Consider the following 22716-nt stretch of genomic DNA (forward strand, 5'->3'; position numbering starts at 1 on the left):
CTGCTTTGCAATAGGATTTGTACATACAATCTCAAACTCAATACGTAGCTGAGGACAACCCTGAACTTGTGGTCCTCCTGCCTCCGTCTTTCAAATGCTAGGATTACATATATATGTCACCACACCTAGTTAATGTGGTGCGGGGTGATCTAGGACTTCATGTATATAGGCAAACACTGCCTACTGAGCCACATTACCCACTGAGGCACATTTTCTGTTCTTCCATATATCTGCCCCCCACCCCACCACACCTTATTTTTGAGACAGAGTCCCACTGTATAGCCCTGGCTGGCCTAGAACTCGTGATGAAGACTAGACTGGCCCCAAACTGAGATCTGTCTGCCTCTGCCCTCTCCAGTTTGGGGATTAAAAGGGCAGTATGCCACTATGCCTAGCCCTTATTTATTTTTGAGATGGAATATTGCTTTGTAACCTAGTTGGCCTAGAGCTTACGGCAATCCTTCTACCTTATTGTCTAGAATTCTAGGACTACAGGCACGTACCAACATGCCTGGTCATAATAACTGTGTTCAATGTATAAATACAAGGCTGGCTATGTGCCAGCCTTGGGGTAGATTTATGTCATACACTAGTGATTCTATATGCATATCTTGAGCAATAGTGTGTCAGATCCTAGGCTAGGTAATGGCATTTAGGAAGGACAGAGTGTTCAAGGAGTTTATTACACTGCCCTGAGATGACTGCTACTTCCATTTTACAGAACAAAACCATAGAAGCATGGACTTCAGGTTTCTCAGCAAAGGTTAAATAGTTACTACCTGGTGGGTCCCAGACTCCAAAAGCTACCACTTGACTACAGCCTATAAGATATGTGGCCAGCCCACATAGGCAGCAAAGCAACAGAGCCAATGAGAAAGTACTCACAAATGTGCCTACAACAGTACTATACATTTGTCCAAGAGGGCAGCAGGCAGACAAGGCAGTTCAGTTCATCAAGTGAAAGGAAAGGCTGGCAAGCACAACCCTTCTCAACACCTGCCTCCATAGCTCTTGGGCAAAAGACCAACCTGAAGTCTTCTGAGGCCTTCTCTTTAGCTCACACTACAAAGACACCCCTGGGTTAAATGCCAACCCTGGGGTCACTCTAATACAATCAGGATTTTCGCTGGCTACCTATGTGGGGTTCTTGCCTCTCCCTTCACCCAAACTCTTCCTACAGGATTTCAAAGGACTTCCTTCATGTCTTTGACCTCTGCTCCAATGCTCAACAGTTAGAGGAAAACCTTCCAGAGCATTTCAGGAATGGCCTGACACCAAAGCAACTGGTGAGGTGCTCGGGCAGGAAAAAATCATGGTGCCACTTCCTTGGCAGGCCCACATTGCTGGCCTTTCCAGTGCCAAAGCATCCTTAAGGGCTAGGGCACTTCCTGTGTCCCCTTCAACAGAGGAAGCAAGAGCAGCCAGAAAGCAAAAGGCACTGAGCGTCTCCACAACGCTTTTTCTCACATGAGGAACAAGAACTCAGAGGCCTGCCAGGCCCGGACCCAGGGCTAATGGCCACACTGCCCATGGTGTCCATCTTATCTGCTTCTGCAAACCTTCTCACTTCTCTTGCATGCAGATGACAGGGGAGGGCTTTTAGGATGAAGGAGCCACAGTTAGAGCACCTGCTGCCCTCCCTACCCACGGAACCCAAGCTCGGTCAAGCTCCCCACAGCCCTCCTCCTTCCCCCTCATTTCACTTCTCTGGTCTTAGTGCCTCATCCTGAGTCCTGCTGCGGCTGCGCCCTTGCTTCCAAAAGCACTTTCCATTTAATTAAAAAAAAAATTGTTATTAAAAAGCATTAAAGTGTGTAATACAAATAATCTCTTGGAAATCAGCTGTCCCAGAAGCCAAAGACCAGCTTCATTAGGGAGCTGACTAACAGGAGCACGGTGCTGAGCTGACAGCAGGTAGGATGCTCACAACCACTCCCAAGGGAGCCCAGGTGCCCTGCCCTGCTGGGCTAGGCCTGGAGCCTTGAGGCTGGCCTCACCTGGACAAACTCCTCCCAATATTCCACCCCACCCCCACCCTCCCAGCACTTCGGGCCTAAAGCAGGGCCACAGGCAAAGACACCCAGGCCTCTGCCCCCCCCCCCACACGGAGTGCAGGTGGGCGGGGATTAGCAGAGGAGCAGAAAGCTAATCCTTCCTGGCCACCCTGCCCCAAAGGTTCTGATGTAAGCCCCAAGCACAACCAACAACCGACATGCCAAGACAAGAGGGCTCTGCTATCTTTTTTCTTTTTTAATTTGTAAAGAAAATTAATAGGAACTAAGAACAAGGAAGAGAAAAATTAACTGTGCCATATTAAGCACAACTGATTCTTGATTAAAATTAAAATGACTATGATTTAATTAAGCTATTCCTGTGTGCCAACCACTGTGTTACTTTTTTAAGACAGCATCTCATGCAACCAAGGCAGGACTTGAACTCACTATGTAGCTAAGGATAACCTTGAACTTCTGATCCTTTTGCCTCTTCCACTTCCTCCTGAGCACTGGGATTATGGGCACAGCTACAGCGTGTTTATGCAGTGCTAGGGACTTGAACCCAGTGTCTTGTTCCTGACTGGCAAGTGCTGTGCCACCTGAGCTACATTCCCAGCCCAGGTGACGTATTTTATGAGAGGGCTTTACTGAACCCCCATGTTAACTCTATCAGACAACTGTGTATGATATCCCCACCAAAGGGAGAGGAAACAGGCTTTAAAAAAGTTCAAAGTCACACTACATAGCAGAACTTGAAGCCACAAACTTGTCAAACTAACATCAAGAGCCTTCCTATCACAGAATAATGACATTTTGTCTCTCCTCTTAGGTGAAGAAGTTCCATTCTGTCCCTGCCAGCTCTGGCCATTCTAATTGGTTAACATATTCATTAGCTGACTACCCTGAAGCAGACACTGTTGTCTATACAGCTGTGAAGAGAAGAAGCCAGGTCCTGCCACTAGGGAGCACACCCATGGAGAAGCAGCAGACAGGCTCTAACTAACAATTATGCAAATATGTAACTAGTTACATTAATGGTACTATGGCCACATGGAATGTCATCAGACACCCTGCCATTTCACAGTTAAGTACAAGGCACAAAGGCCAAGATGACCAAACCAAGTCTATAGACAGGAAGATCTAGGAGAAACACAAATCACAACTGCAGATCAGCAATAAACCTAATTACTATACTCTAAACTCCGTGGGAAAAGGGGCAGACCCACAGAGGGATTACTCAACACTTTATACTCTCATGGACCAACAAATCTACAACCCAAATTCTGTGAGTGGCTATTTCCAATTCCTCAAAAAACACCAACAATAAGCCATATTTACTTTAAAAGTCTTTCTCAAAACAATAACAACAAAACAATACTGAAAAGCATATGTTAAAAATGTCTATAACTAGGGCTAGAAAGATGGCTCAGCAGATAAGAGTGCCTACCTACTGCTCTTGCAGAGGACCCAGGTTTGGTTCTCACACCCACCCTGGGCAGCTCACAACTGCCTGTAACTCTGTCTCGGGGTATCCAATACCTCAAGCCTTGGAGGACACCTGCATTCGCACCGCCCATGCATGCATACAAATACAAATTGAAAATTAAAGTAAGGAATGCCTTTCAAATGTCCTCAATAACAACCCTGCAGAAATGAGCTGTTACCCAGGGATCTCAGACAGTCTGTCCCGCAACTGTGGCGACACTGAGGAAAGACTGAGGACAGAACTCAGTCACAATGTTTCCTTTTCCTTTGCAATTGCTTTTGCTACATTTACTATCGGCTCAATGGGTCCTGGGCCCAAGGTTTACTGCCAGCAGGCTTGAATAATTTAACAGCAGAGCTGGGGCACGGGTGGAGGAGCTGAGATTCAAAACCTCTGCTTGTGTGTTTTTGTTTCTGCTCTCCATCGCCCAGTATATCCCTTTCAGAACCCTCTGCTGACTCCACGAGAAGGGACACAAAGGACAACGAAGACAGACACATAGGGTTAAATAATTTGCTAGAGTGACTGACAGCTTCTAAATAGGAAGCCAGAATTCAAACTCAGTGAACCTGACCAGAAGTCACAAACTGATAGACCACAGATCAAAGCATGAACATCACCTGGAGACCGTGAAGCTGGAAGAATTCTCAGCCTCCCCTCCCCACTCCTCCCCCTCCAAGCCAAGACCTACTGAATCAGGATCTGAATTTTGACCAGATCCCTGGCTGATTCATAAGCACATAAAAGTTTGAGAAGTGCTGCTTTAAACCACAAAGGCTAGGCTGTGATGGAAACTGCTGGAGCAGCTCAGCACGAAAGAAGACAGTCTATTCATTAGAGGAATTTACAACAGAGAGCAAGCAGATCACAGGTAGCACGCACTCCATTCAGACTTCAGACTATCCACACTAGCCAGTTCCTCCCTCCTCCGCATAACTCCAACTAGCCACTCTCCCAGCCCAGCGCTAAGTTCAACCGTGTACCTTACACCCAAACAGCCATGGTTTGCTTGTTTTTAATTAATTCTATTTTTTAATAACAGTGCTGGGTTCACAGCAAAGCTGGAAGGTTCATATACCTCTGACTCCCATGCACAGATTCTCCACTATAAATGCCCCACACCAGAATTTATCATCACCGATGACCTACAATGAGACATCATTACCCAGAACCCACAGTTTAACATTAGGGTTCACTCTTCCAGCAGGTTCTAACTCAGCACAGAATATGTACTAGGGGAAAACTGGGATAGCCTGGCTCCTTGCACCAAATGCTCATGAATTACCAAGCCTGAAAACAGCCAGAGGTTGAAGATCTCATCTCTGCTCTCGGCCCTTTAAATTGTGCAACTACTGGGTAAGATGCATGTCCCTTTGCATGGAGTTTAAAAGGCCAGAACTAAATGGTCTGAGGACTGAGGACGCAGCAGTGGAGAGAGGAACAGTGAATTAAGGGCACAGTCTCCTCTAAGTCACAAGCCAGGTTCCAATCCATGGCAACCCATGCCTCCCAAACCAAGAGCTCAGCCACATCTCCAGGAGTCCTGGTTCCCACCAGGAGCCAGAGAGTCCAGCCAGACCACACTCTCAGAACACAAGACAGTCCTGGCTTGCCCTTCTTTCTGCCCACTCTTAACCCTGGAATTGGTCTTCAGACCAACATGTGCCTCGGGATGCACAGCAGCCATAAAATGCAGGGAGACTTTCTGGCACTCTGAAAAGTCACCAAAGTGACTTTACCATGCTTTTCCTGGGTGTCAATAGTTTAGACACAGGGAATGTATGGCTCCTCCCTCTGCCTTTGTTCTGAGCTAACTGCAGAGGGGGGAAAGGTATTAAACCACACAAAGTGAGAGGTCATGGACTATATAAATAATAAAAGGAAGGCTAGCTATGTTTTGGTTAGGCCCTTGTCGCCCTTCTTGTTGACTTCTCAGTTGTCATTCTTAAATCCTTACCTGCTCATGGTCAACCCAACACGCCCCAGAAGCAGCAGGGGTAAGGCAGCTCGCCCCCCACACTCACTGCCCCCAGCCCCTGTTCTCCTCCACACAATTTATCATTGTTACGGAGCTGATCACAAACACAAAGGAAGCTGTGCGCGAGCTAGTGGGTAGCCTTACTGGGTTGTGGTCCTGTTCTGTTGAGACAAGGTCTTACTCTACAGCTCTGCAGGCCTGGGGCTCACTTTTTTTTTTTTTTTTTTTTTTTTTTTTTTTTTTTAGAAAAGGATCTACAGGACTCGGCTTGGCTGTCCTGCCTAAGTACTGGGATTAAAGGTGCACGTTACCTCTCCCAGTGGTGGGCAGCATGTAACTTTAGAGCTGAGCCTTTCGCCTCAACATGTCAAATCTCATTTTTAAATATTTGCGAGTAATAAAAATACCATTTATGGGCTGGCGAGATGGCTCAGCAGTAAGAGCACTGAGTGCTCTTCCGAAGGTTCTGAGTTCAAATCCCAGCAACCACATGGTGGCTCATAACCACCCATAATGAGATCTGACGCCCTCTTCTGGTGTGTCTGAAGACAGCTACAGTGTACTTAGATATAATAATAAATAAATCTTTGGGTGGAGTGAGCGGGGCCAACCAGAGCCAGCAGGGTTGATCAGAGCGAGCAGAGGTCCTAAAATTCAGTTCCAACAACCACATGAAGGCTCACTTCTACAGTGTACTCATAAACAGAAAATAAATCTTAAAAAAAAATATACCATTTATGTCACTGAACTAGCCAAATTTTGTGACTGTTTTTCTAGCATTTCTGTCGCCCTCTATCCATGGAAGCATACTGGTCCCTGCTGTGTCTTTCAAGTGAAAGTCTAACCTCGAAGGCTAAGCAGGAGCTCCTGCAGTCTTGGGCCATCAAAGCCTCCCTGGCTAAGACACGGTGCGGCGCTGTGAAGCGCACTGCAGCAAGTGAAGTGGAGCACTGGCTATGCCAGTCAGCTTCGGGTGTAATCCAAGTTGCTGATTTCCAAGTGATCTATAAAACCTTGCATGGCTGGAGTTCTAGTTACCTCAGGGCTGCTCTTCTCAGTTCTTGTGGGCTGGAGCTCACACTGAGTCCTGAGAACTGGGAAGCCAGAGGTTGGGTAGCTCTAGAGGCAGCATCAAGCTTCTTCAGAGTCTCTTCTCAGCCCTAGCCACCAAGAGCTAAGCAGGCAACCTCGGGGCACTGTGGGAGCTTTGATATTCAGGCCATGCCTAAGGAGAACACGGGTTGTCTTTTGTGATGATTCAGGGATTTCAGGAAAACCTAGGAGATGCTCCCTGCCTCAAGTCAACACTGGGATTTCTCCTAACACTGCCGTCAGTCCAGATTCTGTCCCAACACTGCCGTCAGTCCAGATTCTGTCCCTTCTGTAAGGAGCAAGAGATCAGGGCCAACACTTTTGGCAAAGACTATTTCAGCTGAACAATGTAAAACTGAGCCAGAGTGGGCTATGGTAGGCGAGTCTCCTCAGGCTTTAGAACAACCAACAATGTGCTCTTGTACCCCGGCCGGGCGGGGTGGGAGTGGGGAGAGAGCCTCTCGAGTTTTCCTCCTTCCTCATCTGAGCGGCCCTTGCCATTCCTTCTCCAAAGAAGCCAAGCAAGCGGGCAGTGTGTGTCCCTGGCTCTGCGGAACACAAACAGGGGCGCCATGGAAACCCCAGAGTGTGCAGGACACTCCGAGAGGGACAAAACTCTTTTAGGTGCAGGAACAAAATCCTGAGCCTTTCATGAAGGCTATGGATGACTCTGGGAGGGACGCTGGCAGACTGGTAGCCCGGAACCTCACACGCTGAGGACTCTGAATGTCAGCCCAAAGACAGAAGGAGAAAGAGAGTCTGAAACATTCAAAAACCTCACGCCCCATCCCTGAGGTGGCACAATAGCCAAGGAAGCAGCCAGGTCTCCAAACAAAGCCCAGAACGTGGCACTGTCCTACTCAGGCAAAAAAAGATACCAGGTGAAGTTCCATGGCCAGAGGGAACCCCACAAACACAAAGGTTACCTCGGCCCTCCCTGCCGTCTATGAAACGCTCAGACTCCACCAGACACTCACCAATGTTCGGATGTTTCAGAAGTCGGCATATCCGGGCCTCTCGTTCTAGTTTCTGATGATCTAAAAGAGACAGAAGTAAACAAGTCATCAACCACCTGCTCTAGCTCTGGCTCCCTGGCTAGTCACAATCCTTTCATTCTTTAGGCACCATCTAGGCATTTCTGGCAGTTTGTTAAATTAACACAGCAAGTCACAGGAAACCTGGACACAGTTGTGACTACCTGTTCCTGGTGAAAAAAATGAGACTTGGGGGTAAGGGGGGATGAGTGGGTTAAACACCTTAAACCAGGGAGTAGCATACTAGAACTTAAATCTACATCCTTCCTCTATTACAGATATTTCACTGAGTTAGGGTGCTAAGAATTTCAGGGGAGCATATAGCACACACCTTTAATCTCAGCATTCAGGAGACAGAGGCAAGTGGATGTCTGAGTTTAAGGACAGTCTAGTCTACAGAATGAGTTGTTCTGAGTAACAACAGACCTCCCTCTCCCAAGGAGGGTTATTTGAAGACTCTCAATTGGTGTACCAAACACTTCACAAAAGCACTGCAAAGGTAGGTATGGTGACCCCACCTGTAATTCCTGTGATCAGGAAGTAGACAGGAGGAGTACCAGTTCAAGGTCAGGCTAGGCTACGTACTGAGACAGTGTCTCCAAACCCAAGGACAGGGGATAATTCATTATTACAGAATTTGTCTAAGCATGTACGAGATCCTGGATTCAATCCTTAGTATTATAGAAAGAAACAAATCCACAACTGAAACAGGCATTTGGCACACCTGTAATCCCAGTCCTTCAGAGGTGCAGGCAGAAGATGAAGTGGAAGGAACAGAGAGGGGGGTGAAGCATTGAGGCACCACAACAGCTGATCAAGCTGATAACCAAGAAGGCCACTAAGTGACTAACGGGCAAGCAGCGTATGCTGTGTGGATATGAGGATGAGTCACGTCCTGAGTGGGATGGAGCAGGATGGCAAGAAATTTGATCGTGCTACTCAGACAACATGCAATTTAAAATTTATTAGTTGCTTATTTCTGGAATCTTCTAGAAACTTGGATCACAGATGATCATAGGTAACTGTAACTGGAAAGCCAAACCAAGGATAAGCTGAGGTGTACCAAGTCTGAGACACGCAGTCACCATGCCAGCTCCGCATGGTTTCTCTTATGTCATCCTTGTAAAGACCCTAATACAGTGATGCTGACAGTGACGATGTGGGTGATCAAGGTACTGATACATTAAAATAATACCAACAGAGTCTGCAAGTGGTTCTAAAGCTCTTGCCACCAAGCTTGACGACCTGAGGGATCCCTGGAGCCCATACAATAGAAGGAGAGAACCAACACCCATGGTTATTCTCTTATCCATAACCACACACATGCTATGGCATAGGCACATATGCACACATGTGTGCACACACAAATGAATAGGTGTAATGAAAATATTTTAAAATAAAACAATAGCAGCAGTAGGTGGAATTGAAGAAAGGCTCACTGCACCAGTGAGGTGTGCCTTCCTTTATTCTTAACTATACAGCCATAGGAAAGTGGCATGATTGGGATGCCTGCTCTATAGAAAGAGAAAGGGACACATATTTTGCTCCTCTTCAGGGTTCTCTTAGGTCTGACTGCAGAGAAGCCAAGTCCCAAAGCAATGCATAGCCAAGATTACTGTTTCAAGGAAATGGCCAGAATCTGTTGAGTCCTCAGATCCAAGTGAGCTGATATCCTCCACAGGAAGCCAGAGCTCCAGGAAGCAGAGTGATGCCCAGAGCACGGAGGCCAAGCAGCCTCCCTCCCCACTCGACCTCCTATCTCTGCCTTCTAGAACTTGGCCACAGTCACATCTTTCATGAAGCCTTCCCTCTCTCCAGGGCAGGCTGTGATTTCTTCTCTATAACCATCTCCCACTGCGTCTCTCAGACTTCTCACATCCTACCTCACAACTGCTATCCTAAGTTCTTCAAAGAGGGTTCATGGTTCTAAGCTGTGCTTGCCAGAGGTCTTTATGTAAACAGGGCTCAATAAGAGCTTGACCTTGCCAGGCAGTGGTGGCGCACGCCTTTAGTCCCAGCACTAGGGAGGCAGGGGCAGGGGGATTTCTGAGTTCGAGGCCAGCCTGGGCTACAGAGTGAGTTCCAGCACAGCCAGGGCTACACAGAGAAACCCTGTCTTNAAAAAAAAAAAAAAAAATCAATCAAACAAACAAACAGGAGCTTGACCTAACAGCGGCAGTAATAACTATCACTTGATAAACCTTCCCGAAGGCCTGGCAGAGTCAGGGCTTCCAAACAGTTCATGCTAACAGAAACTGTGAGGAAAGGATCTGTTTTGCTCCATTACATAAACAAGGAAACTGAGGCCTTACATAAGAGGAGAAAGTAACCTGCTCAAAGTAAGGTAGCCAGAAAGCTGATGAAGGTGATGAGGCTAGACCACTCGCTCTCCACTTCGACACCATGACAGAAAGGAGAAAGGTGATGACATCACCTGAAGACTCCCACGTGTTGGGTAACAGAATCCAACCCTATCCAACTCTCCAGGATAGCAATTCCTCCCTCTGCCTGTTTTTAAGGCAGAGCTTTATGTAGTTCAGGCTGGCCCCAAACTCAGATGATGACCTTGAACTCTTTATCTTTTGTGCCTCTACCTCTTGAGTGCTAAGATTATAGTTGTACACTACCATGCATGGTTTATGCGGGGCTGCGTTTATTGAACTCATGGCTCACACACTCTAGAAAGGCTCTACCAACTTAGTTACACCCATAGCCCTCTTGCCTTTCTTGAAAGGGATTTCTTCCTATCGTACCTCTATTCTCTACAGGAAAGTGTCTCTTTAAAGTGTCCTAGAACCCACTCAACAGTCCTACTAGGTAGGGGGTATGATTATTCCTTATTTGTTTTTGGTTCTTCAAGACAGGGTTTCTCTGTGTAGCCCTGGCTGTCCTGGAACTCACTCTGTAGACCAGGCTGTCCTGGAACTCAGACAGCAGGGAACTTCTGCCCCCCAAGTGCTGGAATCAAAGGTATTCACCACCACACCCATCTGATTACTTCCATTTTGTAGATGGTCAACTAAGGCCCAGGGAAGTTAAGTCACTTGAGGTTCAACAGGAAGAAGGCCATCAAATGCCGGCCAGTCACTGTGAGAGAATGCAAAGATGACAGAGTGGAAGGAACCCCCTTACAATGTTTTCCAGTCATCCTCAGCTTCATCCTAAACCTTCCTCTAGCAACCGCTCTGTTTTGTAAAAGAGGTGGGGACAGGCAGAGATTAGTTCCTGCTACGCAGCTAATCCACCCCGCTGCCCAAGATCTGGGTCAGGCCTTTCTTCCCACCTTCAGGCTCAGCATGGCCAATGACCAGGATTTTGCCAGGAGAACCCTGGGTAATTCCCAATGTCTGGTACCCCTTGGTGCCAGGGAGAAAGACGTTCCTTGGTCCCTGATGGAACAACATGGCTGCAGACTTCCACCAACTCAAACACCCAAGGAAGCAGCAATAAACCTGCTTGGTGGGGGTGTGTTTACTCCTCCCCTATCTGGACATATGACGGGGTAAACCACATTTTCTCCTAGCCCTGGTCTTGATACCAAGGCATCAAGCAAGCCAACTGTGCCAGCTGCAGACCCACCCACCCTATCTCTGACCACTCGGCTCACCACCCTTGACCCATAGCTCTTGGGCAGGTGTGGGAGAACAGCATCTTGTAATGCGGAGGTGGCAGCTGAGGAAGGCCCAGAAGATTAATGTTTATCTCTTCTCTTAAGTCTCTTACTGGCTAATGGTTACAGCCCCACGACAGCGGCAGCACTAAAAATAAGGACGGGTGCTACGGCTTTACCAGTGACTCAGAGCAGAGGGAAGACAAGAGGCTCTCGGCTCCTGGAGGGGGCTTGCCCAAGGTCCAGAGAATGCGTTCCTACTTAGTGAATCCCTCCTAATTCCCAAGGAGCCAAGCCTCACTCTCTTGGCAAGGCTCATGGCTTCTTGGAGCCCCAGAGCTATGCTTTGGTCTTTGCTCTGGGTCTAAGCCACAAGGTAGAGCAATTAACACATTGGGTTTGGAAGGGCTGCCACTCTACCAACTTATTAAATGTGCCTGAGCCTCATTCATGCCTTCAGAAAGTATTTACTGAGTCCTTCACCCCGACAGGCACTGCTCTGAAGGCTGAAGAACAATGATGAATAAAATGGTCAAAAATCCGTACCCTAATGATGGAGTCCCCATTCTATGGGGCAGGAAATGGCGGTAGGGGGACACAGACTAAAGAAACTCATTAGATCTGAAGTTAGTGCTATGCAGACAGCAGGGGGGAGGAAAGGGCTAAGTTTAAGCAATCTGAAGGGGAAGCCTCAGCAAGATAACATCTGACTAAAACCCAGAGGAAGTAAATGAGCCAGTCACTTTTTGGACAGGATGCATCCATCCATCCATTCATCCATCCATTCAATCATTGATAGTGAGATGGTCTGCCCTTAAACTTGGTATGTAACCAAAACTGTCCTTGAACTTCTGACCTGTTCCTGCCTGTTAGGTACTGGTGTTATAGGTACCACCATACCTCATTTTATGTGCCTAGAATCTAAGCTATGACCTCATACTTGCTCCATATGCATCCTATCAACTGAGCCACAACCCCAGGCTGTAGTTTCATACTTCTAGAACAGAAACGGCGATTTCTGAAGTTTAAAAGAGGTAATATGGTAGAGTGCGTAGCATACTCTTCCAAGGGTCTGGCGATAAAGAGGAAAAAGGTCTCTTTAACTGGCATATGCACATAGCTTTTCTTTTCTTTTCCCTTCGTACATTTTATGTGTGTGTGTGTATTCCCTCGTGGTGTATGCATACACATGGGCATATGCATACATTTTTGAATATGTAACATGCATATGAAGGCCTTAGGTTCAGTCACCACACACACACACACACACACACACACACACACACACTTCTGTGTAGCCCTGGCTGTAATGGAACTCGCTCTGTAGACCAGGTTGGCCTCAAACTCAGAATTCTGGGATTAAAGGCATGTCCCCCCACTGCCACACAGGTTACTTTCTTTTTATTTACACTAAGGTAGGATCTCTCCATCAAATCCTCCAGAGCTCATAGGTTTGGCTGGTGTTGCCAGCTAGCAAGCTTGTTCCGGGATTCCTTACCTCTGTCTTCCGAGACTACAATTCCGAGGTGGGCCATCATGCCAGCTCAGCATTTATGTAAATTCCTGGAGATCCGAACTCTCGTCCTCACCCATGCTTACATGGCAAACACTTAACTCTGGAGCCATTTATGTCCCCAGTCTCCGTGCTCATCCACATTGCGAGTGATCACAGAACAAGCTGTCAGACCCACTCTCCCCTCCACCTGGCAGATACTGAATCTGAATGCACCAACTGAACCCACTGACATCTCAGGAGTCCCATGGGCTCCTCCACTGCCATCCAGAGGGGAAGCCTGTGCATGTCCACTGTCTGCAGATGAAGGCGAGCAAGAGGGGGCACTCCGAGAGTGAGCCAGCCCAGGAGTGCTTGACCACAGAGTCTTCCTGGCTATGGCATCTTGCCATCCCCAAGTTCAGTTCAGTGAGCCATGTGGTTTCTGCCTCCCACAGTCTCTTACACCATGACAGCCTGACCTCTCTAGTGGTCAGGGCTCATCTCTTTCTCCCCATACCTCTTGTTCGATAGTCTCCTCAGAACACAAAACGTCCTACACTAGCAGGGACTTTCTTGAACACAGCAATCTCAACATTAAAAGGAGGAAAGCTATTGAATTTGCTTGGTCCATGGTGGTGGGGCCAGGCCTAGGCTTGGCATATGAAGGTACAGACAAACCAGCAGGTACCCCCGCCACAAAGCCAGCCTCCTTCCTTTCCTCAGTGACTACTTCAGGGTAACTGGGACCTTCCCTAGCTGACCCTCCTCTCACCCACCTTTCTGTAAGGCTCCTCCCACCCCACAGCCCAACCCCCCCTTCCTGTTTGACAACAGCCACTTCCTGCCTGCCTGTGTGCTATTGCCATGGAGACCCACCCTGCAGGCCTCCAGCCTAGCTCCAACCACAGACAGCCCTCTTGCAAGGTTTCCCCCTTAACTGCAGAGGTGACATCGGGATCAGAAAGGAGAAGCAGCCTTTTTAGGAGCCTGTTCCCACTTTCTTGGCCTTGCTCGGGCTTTTCCCCAGCAGTCAACCTAGGGCAGAGCCAGGCCCTGGGAAACTGGGATAACTGGAAACACTGCCTCTTCAGCCTTCTGCTCAGGCGCTTCAGGACTCGGTCTAGGACACCACAGTTTCACAGGCAGGGCAGCAAGGAGTGACCGGATATAGCAAGGGGAACAGAAATGGTTATCAGCTGGTAAGGCAACTGCAACTCATACAGCTAGTGGCACACAGAATCCCACAACTGCCTCTTCTCTCCTGCCCAAAAGAAACCCACTCCAAATACATTTGCCTTGTTTCTCAAGAGCACTGGCCACTGATTCTCCATGGTTCTCCCAAGGACCTGCACACTGATTTAGCAACATTTCTCTAAAACCACAGAAGCCAGCACTAGGTTCAGATAAGAAGTCTCCTGTCACACAAACATACAACCTTCTGCAGGTAGGAAAGGACACATGGTCATATTATGGCTACAAGGACTCTTCTTGAATTCCAATCACAATGGCATCTTTCCCTTTCCCTCTGAAATCTCTGCCTGTGGCCTCAGCATCAGCTGTGAGAAGCCCCCGGCAGCCCCAGGTGGAGGCAGTCTTTCTCTTGCTCCCCTCCTGAGTGTTCCCACCTTCTCTTCACACACAGCTGACCCCTGCTCTGCCTCCTTGGGCCTCACTCTGAGGAACAGGAATAAGAGCAGCACAGGGTTGTTGTCTCATAGTCCACCTTCCCCTGCTGCTTCTACACAGCATCACCCCTTGGGCACCAATGAGTGAGGACCTCCAGCCACAATCCCACTGACCTTCCCCTACCCCAAACACACACCCCATGGTGCTATATCCCTTCCTCTTTGAAAGTGCAAAGAATCTCTGATTAAAGGCAAAGTCGGTCAACCCAGGAAGCAGTCTTCTAATGCCTTCAATAAGCATATAAGTGGGGCCAGCTAATGGTTACGAATGCAGGGGACAGTACCTGAAACACACCCATGCTACCCCTCTGCCTCTGTCCCTTACACGGCACACATACAACTACCCTGTCTCCAGCTTTAACTCAAACAGTTCCAATCAGACAACAGAAGTCCTGAGCCTCACCATGGCCTCTGGCTCTCAAGACAAGGAAAGGCAAATCAAGGAGGGAAAGGCAAGAGGCGCCAAGATGCACCCTAAGGTTCAAGCTCCAAGCCAGCTTGGACGGACAAAATCCCCATAGGCGCACTAACAAGCCCCAAGAAGGCAAGGCTCTGCCTGTGGACACCCTGGCCACTTTACAGGGTCAGCTCCACGCCCCTAGTGGGTGCCCCTAGCCTTTGCCCACTGTTTTGGTGACATTTCCTTCATGGTAACCAGCCCCAAGTAAAATATCCCAGGAAGCAGCCCCTAAAAATAGCTCCTCCCAGGGCAGCAGCAAGGGAGGGGGAGGGGAAGAGAGGGAGGAGAAAAGAGGGGAGCAGATGGGAATCTGCTGTTGCTGATGGTGATAGGGCCCAGGAAGTAGAAATGATGTATGGGGGGGGAGTGGCTAGAAATGCTCCCACCAGAGTCCAAGAAGAAAAATGGGGTACAGAAGACTGAGGCAATAAAGAGAGGTTTATTCTGCTGGGCTTAGAGTTATCTGTGGTGCTGGCCGGAAAGCTACGGGATGACACCAAGATTCATCACAGAACAAAGGACTAGAACCTGGGTTTAAAAGATAAAATCCTAGCACTTGGGAGGTGGAGGCAGGAAGATCAGGAGTTCAAGGTCATCCTTAACTACACAGCAAGTTTGAAACCAGCCTGGGCTCTATGAGATCTGGGGGTGGGGTGGGGGGTTGGGAGTGGGGAGAGAGAAAGAGAGAGAGGAAGGGGGCAGGCAAGCAGGAAGGGTTGAAATGCCCCTGGAGAGGATTCAAAGACCATACAGTCTAAAGAGTCATAGATCTGAGCATCAACAAAACTGTAAGTATCTAAAGCTCAAAACAAACCCACAACAAATCTCTTACGCCTCGGTTTCCACAAGGCAACATCTTCCACAGAGCAACATTTGTCCAGTTATGTGCAGGTGACAAAGGGCCTCTCTCTACAGAGGCCCTCAAGAAGTGCAAAGTAACTGGGGAGGCAGAGGCAGGCGGATTTCTGAGTTCGAGGCCAGCCTGGTCTACAGAGTGAGTTCCAGGACAGCCAGGACTACACAGAGAAACCCTGTCTCAAAAAACAAAACAAAACAAAAACAAACAAACAACAAAAAAAGAAGTGCAAAGTACCCATCTCTTTCTGTCAGCACCCTCTGGCACCCATGGGATCAGCCCGTCCATCTGCCAAAGCTGTTGAGAATGTAGCAAGCACAGGGATGGGGGAATGGGAGGTGACCACACCAACCCCCCCCACCTCCCCACCCCCAGCTGCCCGGCTCCAGCCTCAGCAAAGAATGGGGCTGGTCCTCCCCTCTAGGGTTTCAGCACAGCTTCTGAGGAGACATGATTGACAAGCAACAGGAAAAAAAAAATCAGGGTTCTCTTTTACAGAATGGGACACATTTTAACCTGCATCCCCACCTAACAGCGCCCCAGTTCCTTCTGGGAAGGTGGGTAGGAGGACAAGACGACAGGTCAGTGCTCTACAACTAAGTTCCGCGCCTCTCATCCTGACTGTCGGAAGCCTCGGGACCTCCACCCTACTCCCCCATGCACGGCCGGGAAGCATTCAGAGGCGCTCGGTCACTTATATCCAGGAAATCATTTCTTTGTGTCTAAAACGTCAGCCTATTTTATCCTCAACTGAAAAGTTTGTCTTTACACAGACCCTCCGAAACAGCCCCTGGAGCCCCAGAGGTGCAGGGCACCTCCTAACTGTTCTCGTCCCGTTCCTACACCACCCTGATCTCCTCCTCCCCTCCCCTCACCCAGATCCTTTAACAGGAAAATCTTACTTGGAGATACCACAGGGGACACAAATGTCATGGGGGCTACTCAGGCCAACACCAAGGGGGTGGGGACTTTCAGCTGGCACCATTCAGGGGGATCCCATTTCAGTCCCCAGGGCCAGCTGGACCCAGAAAGGGACAGCCTTTACCCTTCTGGTAGCCAACATACCACACAACATCAGATACTCAGCCTGCCATGGCCTCAGACACAAAGTGACACCCCAAATGGGGATAGAGAGTGAGGCCCCTAATCACAGATCAGCTCATGTGCACAGATGGCCATATGACAGCTGAGACCACCTGAGATGCCACGTGAAGGTTAGGCAAAAGTGTCCGTGGTACATCCCAGGAGATGCCAAGAGAGGCGCTGCTGCTGCTGCTGCCGCTTTGTGATTTCATCTACTTTGTTTGTTTTGAGGCAGGGTTTTAATATATATCCTAGGCTGGCCTTGAACTTGTGGCAATCATCCTGTTTCTGTCTCTGGAGTACTGAGAATAATGGCCTGTGCCATCATCTACTGATTCCTTAACAAGTGGCTCATAGGTTAAACTGAAGCATGTGTTAAGATGCTGGGGACCCCAGGCCTCTCAGAGCAGAACTTTTGTGGATAGAAGTCAGGGAACACTATTTTAACTCAAAAGTGAGCTTCACTGGCACTGACACTGAAAGTCACTCCTTAGAGGAAGTCCCAGAAGGGGTCCTATAAGGCCATCAATGACAAGAAGAATCGTAAAATAAACTGCTCTAAGCCCCAAGCACAGTCTTTAATCTCATCTGTTCTCTCCAAAGCAGTCCAGCCATTGAATCAAAATGGGGGAACCCATGTCAGCCAGGGTCCAAGGTCTCTAGAAACTTGACTCTCAGTTTCCCGGGAGCCAAATGCCAAAGGCAACCACAATCGGTTATCTAGCCTCCTTAATCCATCCATTTTATATAGACATACTTGCTATGTATCCGGTGCTCTGCTAAGGGCCTGCCTACACAAAAGCAAAGGAAAAAACAAGGTCTTTCCCCTCACCTCTCAAGTCCTCCTGGAGAGGAAGACTTTTCTTATACCTAATTTCAGCAAAAATCTCTTGACATGAAGTATAAGACAAAGGAATAAATAATACAGCAACTGCTGTAACAGGCTCTGTAACACTGTTTCTGACAGCACCCCTCCTAGGGCCAAGGGCATTACTCCAGTATCAATTCCAGTCAACAGATCTGGACTCCAGATAAAATAATCCAGATACAGAGGTTTCTTATGGTGCCTCCAAGGATAAACCCTAAGCTACATAGAAACCAGAAAGGACCATTTGCTGCCCTTCAACTGGAGCAATATGGAGGAAATGCTTTGGGTATAAGCAGAGAGCAGGATATAAAATGTTATGCTCTACGAGGTGAAAATCTGTATGCATATGAATAAAGATAAGAAGGGAATATGAAGATTTAAAAATAAAAAAAAGACATAAGGGCTCAGGCTCTTTGGGGGGGGGTGCTCTTAAATCTTAAAATAACGTCTTATCATTGCTGTCACCTGGCCCACTAGCTCCTGCATCCAAGCCTATTTTAAATGCCTCCTTCAGCCTAGGAGAGCTAAGCTTGGAACCATGGGCTCTCCTGTACAAGTCTCAAGTCCCTACCCATCACTGCACTGAAGCAAAAACAATGGCGTTACACAGCTTTCGGTGCCTATGTAGTCAGGCCTGCAGATAAAGAACCAAAATGATGCTGGATGCACACCTGTTATGAGCAGCCTACCTGGTAACTCAGCCACCAATGCTGGCTTCAGAGGCCACAATGACAAGAAAGTACAGCTCCCAAGAAAGTGTCCCATCCAGATCTGACACCCAGAACACTAAGTTGCCTCTCTGGGGCCTCTGGGGCCATCTCATGACAACAAGCAAAAGCAGCTCTCTACCCTTTCTTGCCTTTCAGCTTGCAGCAAAGAAAATCACAAAGAACGCCAATCCTCAAGGAATCCCAGCGAACACAGGAAGCCTCTTCAGACCTTCACATAGGTGACCCTAGTGGGGCAATGACATTCCCAAACACAGAAATCCAACACCTGCGGAGCCCTAGACAGACAGACAGCAGCAAGTGAAACCCAGCCCCAGCTACATCACCTTTATAAAATATACAGCGTAAACTGAGAGGCTGCAAAGAAGTCATGGTTTTCACTCCTGAACCCCATGGGTACCAGCCCGGGATAGACCTTGACCCAACCCCTTTGGCAACACCCACAGACCAGCACACCGTCTCCAACAGCACACCCTCCCGCTCTCCCACCTCCAAACGGCGGCGGCACCTCTACATTCCTGACCCCTCTTTTTGGCATCTGAGCACATCCACAAGCTGCCACGAGCCACTGTCCCAAAGTTAACCTGGTACATCAGCCAAAGCCTCAGTCTTGGCATAGCCATCTCTCAAGTGGGGGAGTTGCCGCCGCCTGGCACACATGATCTTATTCTAGAATTCCCAAGCTGAAAAGAAAAGCAGAGAAATGAAATGCCATCCAGTTCAGGAGAGGAAGAATACCAAGATACCAGTTTGGAAGGACAGGATAAGGCAGAAAGGCTATGAGGAAGGGAAAGAAAGGGACACGATCCCACAGGCTTATCCCACAGACTCAGGATAAGTTTGGGTATATGGAAGCCCAAGGTTGGTAGTTCCAGGCTCTGTAACCAGCTACCTTCAGATCCCCAGTTCTCAGCCCTCAATTTCCTATCCCTTGCTCACTCCTGGACCAAAGGGCACTGGTGAGGAGCAGAGCAGAGCAGAACAGAGCAAAGCAAAGCAAAGCAAAGCACTGCACCATCCGCTAGAGACACCAGATATCAGCCACAGTTCTGATACACCAGGGCTAGGCTGTGTGGGCACAGGGAGATACCCATCTTCACCTCATTCCTGCCTGTCCCTTCCATTCTTAGTCAGAGCATGTCTGCCAGAGAACCCAACTACTGTTGTCCCCCGCTCATCCCAGAAGAGGAGGAGGGCATCTGACCACCCACATATCTCTATGACAACCACTGCTTTGGACTCAAGGTACCCGATGGAAAGAAAACAAGTCAACTTTACAGCCAATGTACATGAACAGTATGAGACAGGAGATGCGCCCAGCGGGAGACCACAAAACAAGCCTTGGTAATAGGAATAAGGAGAGAAACCCAGGCCAGGAGGCAGACACAGCCCCATGGAGCAGATCCCAGAACAACTACAAACAGGACAGAGCCCACTGTCATCTCTCTGGAGCTCTGGGGCTTCTGGATACTTGGGACATCTATTATCTTGCCCTAGTGATGCCCGAGTCATTACTGGCCAAAGACCACATCTTCCCCAGGGCATCTGTCCTGGCTCCTAATATATTTATGGGAGTTCTACCGCCCAGCCCCAATACCTTGCTCTGAGTCATAGAACCTTTGACGCTGTCGCTGTGCTGTACCCTGAAGCTCTCCAGAACCTGACCTCTGTATTAACCAGACCAAGCCACCTCACACACTGCTGGGTCTGTACCTATCAGATGAGGTAAGGTTGGCGAGCACCCAATACCAGCTTCAGAGATGTACATCTGAAGTGTTAAAGGCAGGGCCTGGCTTCCCAGTCACAGGTACTCACTCAGGCTCTCACAAGTGAGGCTCTAGGGCCTACACGGTAGATTCCTCACACACTGAGGCACTGCGGCTCCTGCTCAGACCAGACCACTGAGATTGAGTGACCATGAGGCATCATCACACGCTGCCCAAGACAGACTGCATCTGCTGCTTCACCATCAAGTTTGTAATTTGATCAAAAAAAAGGAATCAAGTTCATCTGGCAAGGTTTGTTCCCCAGAAGCCCTCACTGCCGCCTTAGCCGCCTCCCCTGATGTTTACAGATTTCCTTCCCTTGGGAGTCTGTTCTGCCGCCTGGTGGGCAGGGGAGGCTAGATTCATCAAAACTGCTCATTTACTGCATTTCCACCCTAAGTTACCACCAGGGCACAGGGCTAGGACAAGCCTGTAGTAGCCAGCACTACCCTAAAGAAGAGGGGCTTTAAGTACCCTAAATTAAGAGCTGTTCATTCCATAGCATACACTGCCTCTCAATTCTCCACTGAGAACTTGAACTTCCTCAACCCTTTGGGGACCACTCCAGCTATATACATCTCTTTCTCTCCCCCCCCCCCCCAGCACTTCCAATTCCCTCACACCTCCTTGTCTGGCTTCTAAGTCCACCCACCTTGAAATTCCAACTCATCTCCAAGTGCTAAAACACTTACTCCCCCACCTCCCAGGGAACCTGCAGAAATCTAATCTCTGGAGGGATCCTCAAAGAGAGGCCCGGACAGGGCATGCTCACCTCGGGCGGACAACTTCTTGGTATTGATGATTTTTGCAGCATATTCCTGCGTAGATGTTTTCTTCACACACCTCCGGACCACTGAGAAGGCACCCCTGGAGAGAGAAGGGGGAAAGAACTGGGACACAGCGCCAAGCAAAGTGACACACACATACTTCAGATGAGGACAGCCATGATCCAATCACCAGACTTGTAGGGACAACCAGCAGCTAAGAACGGTAAGCCCACCCGATGGCCCAAAACAGATGTGGGTGGAGCACCACCTGGCTCCCATCTAGTTCCTGGGCAAAGCAACAGCTTCAACCTCAGACTGGTGGGCGATGCTTCAAATACACACCTGCTGCATCTCACTGATTGCCTTGTGGTCCCAGCAAAGGCAACCAGGAGAGAGAAGAACAGGGAAACCTTGTTCCTTCTCTCAGCAGAAATAATTGAAAGTAGGGAAAAGAGGGATTAAACAGAAGGTATGATTTCCTGAGAAATTTCCCTTAAGCCTGGGAGAAAGTGAGGCTCAAGATCCGCTAAACTGGCTTAAACCCACAGCATCCCCGCTCAACTGACAGCAGAGAAATAGAGGAAAGACAGCTCTGTTTCTGACAGCAGTAACTCCCCTTCCCCGTGCTATTTTCCTCTACGTGACCCGCCAAATGGGCTGCGATCTCGGGCTCTGGAAATATCTAGGGGGGCGGGCAGAGCGGGGGCTGCAGTGGCCAGGCTCTGCACCGCGGGTGGGGGTGGCGGGGACCCGGGCTGCGGCGGCGGCGGCGGCCAGCTCAGTGCGGAGGGGAGGGGGATGCTGCGGCTGCGGCGCTCGGCTCCTGGGACCACTGCAGGGATGGGGGGAGGGGCCGGGGGTGCCGCAGCACTGCCCAGCAGCAAGGCTGGGATCCTGGAAGCCGCACTAGCGGGGGGCGGGGCCCGGCACTGAACATCTCCCCACACCCGGGGCACCGCAGCGGGGCTGGAACTGCAGAGCTGGGGAGGGTCCTGGGTGCCGGGCGCGTGGGAACCGGGGGGCCGGTGCTGAGTGGGCTCCGGAGCTGGGTGGGGAGGGGGCGGTGGGCAGGCGGGGTCGAGGGAGGGCAGCGTCTGAAGGGTGCGGGAGGGGCGGGGCTGGAAGGCGCCCCGGAGCAGTCCCGGGGCTGCAGTTCCCGCGGCGGCGCCGGGTGCAGCAGCCCGGCAGCTGCTGCAGAGCGCGGAGGGGGCTGCGGGACCGGGAACCCGGGGCTAAGGGGTCCCCGAGGCAGCACGCGGGAAAAGCTGGGGGTGGGGCGGGTCGAGGGGGCGCTGCAGCGGCCGGTGCAGGGCCGGGGGGCGGGGCGAGAAGCCGCAGAGCGCCGGGACGCCTGGACCAGGGTGGGGGGCCGCCGCGCGTGGCGGGTGGGCCGTACTTGCCGAGCTCCTCGAAAAGCTGGTAGTCGTCGGTGAAGCGGGTGCAGGTGGCGGTGGTGGCCATACTGGCGGGCGGACGCGGCGGTGCAGCCCGCGCCGACGTCGGTGCACAGTCACCGCCGCCCGGCCGAGGGAGCAAGAGGAGGAGACGGGGCTGAGCCCGGCAGCACCGCGAGACTTTACCGGAGAGAGCGAGGGAGGGAGGGACACCCCCGCGCCCGCCCGCCGGCCCCGCCCCCAAGCCCCGCTGGCCCCCGCCCCGCCCCCGGGGAGGGGCCTCCCGCCGTCGGCCCCGCCCCGCCCCAGGAGCCGCCCGAACTGGGCCCCCTGCGCCCGAGGGCCAAGGACGCGGGGTCCCCGCTCCCGGCCACCCACTGGGACCGACCGAACTGAAAGACTCCTCCAGGGCTCCTCCAG

The 22716-nt window shown here is 50.1% G+C and overlaps 1 protein-coding gene across 17 annotated transcripts in view; it reads right to left on the minus strand.

Moving 5' to 3' along the window:
• Positions 1-22483, minus strand: part of Camk2g (calcium/calmodulin dependent protein kinase II gamma) — a 59618-nt gene extending 37135 nt beyond the window's left edge. For 11 of the 17 annotated variants that reach the window (XM_029541713.1, XM_029541716.1, XM_029541712.1 and 8 more), the window contains exons 1-3: positions 22299-22472; positions 20908-21002; positions 7528-7587 (exon numbers count right to left, since the gene is read on the minus strand). In XM_029541713.1, coding sequence (XP_029397573.1) covers positions 7528-7587; positions 20908-21002; positions 22299-22363 — 220 coding nt within the window. In that variant the 5' untranslated portion in view covers positions 22364-22472. Of the gene's footprint in view, positions 1-7527; positions 7588-20907; positions 21003-22298 lie in introns of all 17 variants that reach the window. The other 6 variants (XM_021203649.2, XM_021203647.2, XM_021203645.1 and 3 more) reach the window with 2 other exon arrangements.
• Between the last annotated feature and the right edge of the window lie 233 nt (positions 22484-22716).

Source organism: Mus pahari, chromosome 8 (assembly GCF_900095145.1).
Source record: "Mus pahari chromosome 8, PAHARI_EIJ_v1.1, whole genome shotgun sequence".
Taxonomy (NCBI): domain Eukaryota; kingdom Metazoa; phylum Chordata; class Mammalia; order Rodentia; family Muridae; genus Mus; species Mus pahari.